The 6,622-nt window shown below is 33.3% G+C and overlaps 1 protein-coding gene across 2 annotated transcripts; it reads left to right on the top strand.

Annotated features, from left to right (window-relative positions):
* The first annotated feature begins 232 nt into the window (after nt 1-232).
* Nucleotides 233-6,182, top strand: LOC120584395 (natural killer cells antigen CD94-like). 2 transcript variants are annotated; one of them, XM_039840055.1, is made up of 6 exons: nt 233-426; nt 1,749-1,841; nt 1,987-2,049; nt 3,523-3,665; nt 4,499-4,605; nt 5,397-5,702. In XM_039840055.1, exons 1-6 carry the CDS (start codon nt 420-422, stop codon nt 5,467-5,469), a joined length of 486 nt encoding a protein of 161 aa, XP_039695989.1. In that variant the 5' UTR covers nt 233-419; the 3' UTR covers nt 5,470-5,702. The 2 variants fall into 2 exon arrangements, with proteins under 2 accessions (XP_039695989.1, XP_039695990.1); XM_039840056.1 differs by lacking the exon at nt 1,987-2,049 and having other exon boundaries at nt 5,397-6,182.
* The last annotated feature ends 440 nt before the right edge of the window (nt 6,183-6,622 follow it).

The raw sequence follows: 6,622 nt of genomic DNA, 5'->3' as shown, positions 1-6,622 counted from the left end.
CCAAATAAATTTAAGTTTGGCGTACATATCATTTTTCTTGTGTTCCAATAATTTTCAAAGGTGTTGATGTTCAAACATTAAAAAAAAAGCCTTTTCACCTGCTTTTATGATAGTCAAAGTGTTCACATTACACAAATACAATTACACAAGTGAGGATTTCCTGTATTGTGGTTCCAGGAACATTTTAAAAGCTAGTGTCTTTACTGCTTCTCTTTCATACTACATATCCGTGTCTCACCAATAGGTGATTCAAGAGCATCGTTTAAATACTCAATTTTTCTTTTCCTTTTTCTGTTAAACTTTCTCACATGCAGTGCTCGGATTTCTAGCCTCCTGCTCACTTCTGTGACCTAACAACGTCCTCCTGGAACAAGCACACGGAGTGCCTTTTCTGCGTCGACGTCGGAACACCATTTCTCATGGCAGGTATGTGAGGTCCTGGTCATGAAATAAAAATAGAAATAACCAGAAAAGGAATCTCCTAGATATGGATATTTCAGGGAAGTGCTTTAAGAAAAAAAAGGGGCAGGGGGCATTTCTTTGGTCTTGATATATCTGCATTTTCCACTTCATTCGATTTTTCTGATTCTTCATTCGGTAACTTTGAAATAGTTTTGTGAAGCATCTCCAACCGGTTTAAAGAGTGGCTCCCAAAAGAGAAATCTCCAAATTCTGAATGGGAACTGAATTTACCAGGGTACATTATGAACAATACATTACCACTATAGAGTAATTAGAGAATGCCAAATATTTAAGACACAATACTTAAAAAGACTATTTAAAAATTTACTGCTTGTGTTGTGACATGCAAAAACCATACAGATTAACAATTTGACACATTGCACTGTTGCCAACGACAACACTCTCTGGGAGTGTGCTAAGGTTATTACAGAATCTGCTATTGTAAAATTGTTTTGGGGAAAATGCCTACAAACCAGTAATTTGGGGTATAAGATAATGTAATATTCCTGTAAAATATGGTTGCTTATGTATTATAATTTAGGGTATGATGAAATGAACCCAGCTCCCCAAACTATTACCCAGATGTTGGTTGGGGACCGTCTCATCACACCAGGTCCAATAGCTCTTGCGTCTTCTCCTCCCTGTGAAACCTCTGCAATGTCATGGACTCTTGACCTTTCTCAGAGCAATGAATGCATTGAGATTAGCAGGAGAGCATGCTCCCAAGTGGTATTATTGTGACAATGATAGAATATGTTAAACAAAGACGGAAGGTCTAGACAAACTTTCATTTGATTTCTGACTTGAGTGTTTACTAGCTTTGATACTTGGACAAAATAACATTATCGATGGATTCTAAATTTTATCATCTGCCTGCTGGGAATCACACAACTCTCTTGTGATTTTTGTTGAGAAAATAAAAGTGAATGTCTGTTATGTAAGCCCATAAAACAGAACTTGGTGCCGAATCATCTCTTCTTGTTCCAGATCTCTGAGCTTCTTTGCCAAATTAAAATATAAATGTTAAATCCACTTTGCTGAGACGGATCTAGTTAAGAAGACAGTAATGAATGATCTCACTGAAGAGTAAAGTATATCTCATAAGAATTTTGGTATTTGGTGGAGTTCTGAATGGAGCAGCTTCATTTTCTAATGTTATACTGGGAAGATGATTGGGTTGTCAAAGCAAAGAAATTTTGGATTTTCTCTCAATCATTTCTGCTTTTAAAAAGTTCAGCTCTAGTGTTTGTTGTTTAATTCATTCCCCGACCTCTCCTTCTCTACAGGTTTTCAGACCACCCCGTGGAGGTTGATTTCTGGCATCTTAGGAGTAATGTGCCTTGTGTTGATGGCTACTTTGGGAAAGTTGCTGAAAGACTGTAAGTGTTTCTAGCCAAGCCTATATAAAGAGCAAAACAGTGATGAAATCGTTTAACATAAAAGGCTTCATTTCCAGATTTACAAATATTTTGTTATTTGATAAACCTGTATCTAATTAAGTAAATTTCTAATCGTTTCTTACAGTATTTACTAAACCAAGTATTCAGCCAACACCATCTCCAGGACCCACCTTAGAACCCCAGAAAGGTAGGTTTCATGCTTTGGAAAACCTTAGTGTCAGTGGAAGATGAAATAGAAAGTTTCTTGTTTCCTTCACACAGAAGCATGATGAAATGAAACAAAGAGTAATGTGACTTTACCTACTAAACGTAGGGTAGTCTCAATTCATTTTTCCCTGAGGCATGAATTATTAAATTACATTGAATGTGCTTCTCATGTATTTAAGTCATAAGATAAATATTAGCTTGATAGAACATAATTTTCCTACTCATGATTAAATAGCAAATCATAAATTATGGTAACATTACAACTAATCTTCATTACCTGCTTGTGATTGCTCATAACGCATACTTTCATATCTCTTTAACTTTGCTTCTATTTATTTTTATGACTCAGAATATAGTGCAGAGATTTCTCCAATTTTAAACTTACACGATATAACCCAGCTCGAAGTCCAATTTTGATGCATCTTTTTCCAAATAGCACTATATTTATATTTTTCTTTTTAGTATTTTTTTCAGCACTTTTGAGGTATAATTGACTTAAATACTGTGTTAGTTTGATGTGTAAAGTATGTTGATTCGATACACATATATTGCAATGTGATTACTGCTGTAGCTTTAGCTAATACCTCCAACATGTCCATAATTACCATTTTTTTTTTTGAGGTGACATCAGTTAAGATTTACACTTTTAGCAACTGGCAAGTATGTAATATTGTTAACTATAATCACAATGCTATTCATAGGTCCTTGGAACTTATTCATCTTCTACTGGAAGTGTGTACCCTTTGACCAACAGCTCTCCATTTACCCCACCCCAGATCCTGATAAGCATCATTTGAGTCTATAATTCTAGTACCATTCATTTCGCAAAGATTTGAGTACCTATCCTATGTATTACTCGTATCATTGAGGATAATAAATGTTTAAGACACTATCACTGGTAAAATGTATAATTGAATATGATACTAACCATTTTATTTATCTTCATTTTGAAAATAAAATATCCAAAACAGATATCAGAATTCTCCTAATGTACTACATTCCTTTCCAACTCAGAAAATATACAAAAATGCTTTTCTCTATTTAAATATCTCTTTCATCATGCTTATTGTCATTCACACAGTAGAAGTCAACTTTGGCCCAGTTGCTCAGAAATGGTTCTTCTAGCTGCCACCTTATCCTATACTCTGCTACATAATGTTTAACATACTGATTTTTTGTGTGTATACATAACTAATTTAGCATTAAATATAATTAGTAAATTATTGACAATTATATAATTCTGACTCTATCTCTAGAATAGAAACTCCATGAGGAAAAAAGTTCAAGTCTGACTCATTAACATTCCCTGAACTCTGATGTACATAGTACATTCTCAAAGAATATGTGTGGGGGGAAAAACAACTTGATTTTTGAATGAGTAAATAGCACTAAACAAAGTTAAATCTCCAAAGTCATTAGAGACTTTGTCTTCACATTTTATTTTTTCTTTTAGGCTCTTCTTGCCAAAAAATGTGGATTGGGTACCAATGCAACTGTTATTTTATTTCTAATGAAATGAAAACTTGGGAAGAAAGCAAAGATTTCTGTGCCTCTAAGAATTCCAGTCTACTTCAGTTACAAAACAAAGATGAATTGGCATGTGTTGAATTTTGGTTTCTTGTATTTTCTTTGGCCTAGGGAAAAATACTATTTCAGTATGCTGACTACTTTGAGTCACTCTTTAATCAGGTAGTAAATTGATGGTTGTATTTGAACTAATGACTAGTAGTTTTGTATACCTTAAAACAAACCTTTTGAATCCTATAAAATTTCTCAAAGATTTGTATGATAAGGATAAAAATCAAGATACATGTCACATAGAGTACAAGAGATATTATAGAGAGAGATCAAAGAAGAAATAGTAGGTCATTATTTTTATTCAAAGAACCAACTAAACAACTTTGTAGATTTTAGTGCTTTAATTGAATTTGTAATTTCTTTTGTAATTATACAGCTTTGTCTTCATTCCAGGATATAATATGGAATGAATAGAAAGAATATGATGATAAAATTATCCAATTCTTATGGAAAGGTGAAAAATTTCTCTGGCTGCATGAAGAAACTATTTGAGTATAGGTTGAGTAGATTATATACCCAAGAAATTTGTTCCTGAAGATCCTGTTGATTGGAGATCAAATTTGATGTTGATCTCCTGTGGGAAAAAATGTGTTTCATGAAAAATCCCTTTATAATGTTTTTCATTCCTCAATAAGGAAAATTTGGCAACATTTTTTTCTCCATAAATAAATGGTCCTGATAAGTGAGAAAAAGTGAAGTATGTTACTATTCCTCCTAAACTAGCTGATAAATGATTTTAGTTTGAGTGATTTAAAGTCTGAATCTATGCTGGACACTGACTTTCTTAAAAGCGCACTATTCCCAGAGTAGATTCAAATTAGGTTAATATGTTCACCTTCGTTTCCCAACAGGATTTCATGAACCATATCAGTCAACGGTTTTACTGGATCGGACTCTCTTACAGTAAAGAACACAGTGCCTGGTTGTGGGAGGATGGCTCTGCTCTCTCCCAAACTCTGTAAGTTTCTAGCAGTCTGGGCTTCTTTATCCTTTAGGAGTTTGTTCTTAGATCTGAGCAAAAGCTATAACATCTGGCAGTACTGTAGCTAAGATAACCTGTCTGTAGCATGAGAATACAGAAAAGAGAATAAATACAACAGAGTGGCAATTTTAGCCCCTTCTAGAACATCCATGTGTATGCTCCAAAGCTCTTTTATGACCTGAGTTTGGTGTACTTGTGACCATAAAAGAACTTTTGACCATTTTTTTTTTTTTGTCTTCATACAAGCACTTGGATGTATTGTGCATGTACAGATGCTCGTGCACAGAGAAGCTGTCCAGGAAAAACAAGATAGGCATTATTGTCTTTATTCCAGGGAAGCCCAATATTCTCGGCATCTTCTCATGTTTCAGATATGCTGGGCTTATTTTCTGTATATTTGTGATCTTAGAATGTCACTTCCATTCATAAACATGGGATTTGCAGCATCATAAAATGATAAATTTGCTGCTCTGATTTGTTTTCCTAGCCTAGATTAGTCAATACATCTTCAAACAAAATAGAGGTAAGATTTATTATATATTAAAACCATTAATAACAATGGAAAAAATTTGGTTCAATGTTATTGGTTAATGAGGCAGTAACTGAGTTTTTGTAATATTGTACTCTGAAATCATGAAAAAATATAATGACTCAGTATGTTAGTATCTCATTCAAATGCTTTAAAGTTCTATTTTTAATAAGAAACACCATCCCTAAACATTCTCATTTCCTTTACCCTTACGGAAACATTTTATTTTTCATTACAGATTTTCATTTCCTGAAACTGTAGATATACGGAACTGCATAGTGTATAGCCCAAATGACGGTTTTTTAGATTGACTCTGCAGAGAAGAAGTACGTTTTATCTGTAAACAACCACTTATTTAGTGTTTCTTAGGGCAGAAGGGGTGACAACGAGGTCCATTGTTAATAAGAATGGTATGTTTACCTCTTATATAAGTACTAACTATCTACTTCTAGGGCCTATAAAGTGTTTGGTCATATATGATTTTTATATATTTGAAACCATGTGTTTTAAGGTTGATGAAATTTGAACTTCATGAATATTTTGATTTATTTCATATGTTGAATAATGCATGTAATATATTTTTTCATATGTACATTCTTGTAAATTTTCTCTGGAGAAATTTAAATAAAACAATGTACATCATAAAATATATATCAACATCATTTCAGTCCTCTGTATGACATACTAATGGGGAAGTTTCATCTCTACCTCACTTTTCTGAAAGTTAATTCTTTCTGGATATCTATCCACCTATATGTTTTAATTTAGAACTGAAAGTGCCGTAAGACAGTTTCCTCATGTGTGTCACCTGGCTTCCCAGGGGAACACACTGAGTGCTGTACAACAACTGTAAGTCTTTGGCCAAATATGTCGTTCTTGTGTGTTTGCTTTCAGAGTTTGCAAGGGTCAAGGGACTCTAAGCCCTGATCACATAAATTTACAATATCCATTTTTTTATTGCACAAGTTTCTTGCTTTATGCTTATCAACAAGAGTCACTTACAAGTGCATTGAGGATCTTAATCTCTAATCAATCCCAAAAACTTTTCTTAAAAGTTCTATGTAAAATATTAACAATTCCCTTATTTTGCGTGTGGGAAAGGGAGTAATTCATTTCATTGAGGGTTTTCTGAGTATATCAAAGAAAGCCTGGGAATACAATCAGATTTGATTCCTATGACCTGGATGGGATTTTTCTGACCTCACAGATATCATAATCCTATTTCCTCTTTTGAATTTTTATTACATATACATCTTTAAAAAATCATATTGGCATCTCTATTTGCTGTCTTGTTTTATATTTCAAAACATAATAATTAAGAATCCAAATTGAAATTCAACATGTAAATAGCCAAGAAGAGGAAAAGACCTCTTATTTTTTAAATCAAAAAACATAAATATAATAGGACTGAACTATTTACATTCTTGTATAAAGATTGACATAAGAAATGCACTTATTATGTTA

The sequence above is a fragment of the Pteropus medius genome, unplaced genomic scaffold (genome assembly GCF_902729225.1).
Source record: "Pteropus medius unplaced genomic scaffold, Ma_sr-lr_union100, whole genome shotgun sequence".
NCBI classification, from domain to species: Eukaryota; Metazoa; Chordata; class Mammalia; order Chiroptera; family Pteropodidae; genus Pteropus; species Pteropus medius.
The sequence above is the reverse complement of the archived record's forward strand: the minus strand, read 5'-3'. Positions and strand labels throughout refer to the sequence as shown.

Bases quoted from the DNA above. Each gene is read 5' to 3' on its own strand.
- LOC120584395 (XM_039840055.1), top strand. The intron at 1,842-1,986 runs GTAAGTGTTTCT...CGTTTCTTACAG, and splicing joins GGGAAAGTTGCTGAAAGACT to TATTTACTAAACCAAGTATT. The intron at 3,666-4,498 runs GCATGTGTTGAA...GTTTCCCAACAG, and splicing joins TACAAAACAAAGATGAATTG to GATTTCATGAACCATATCAG.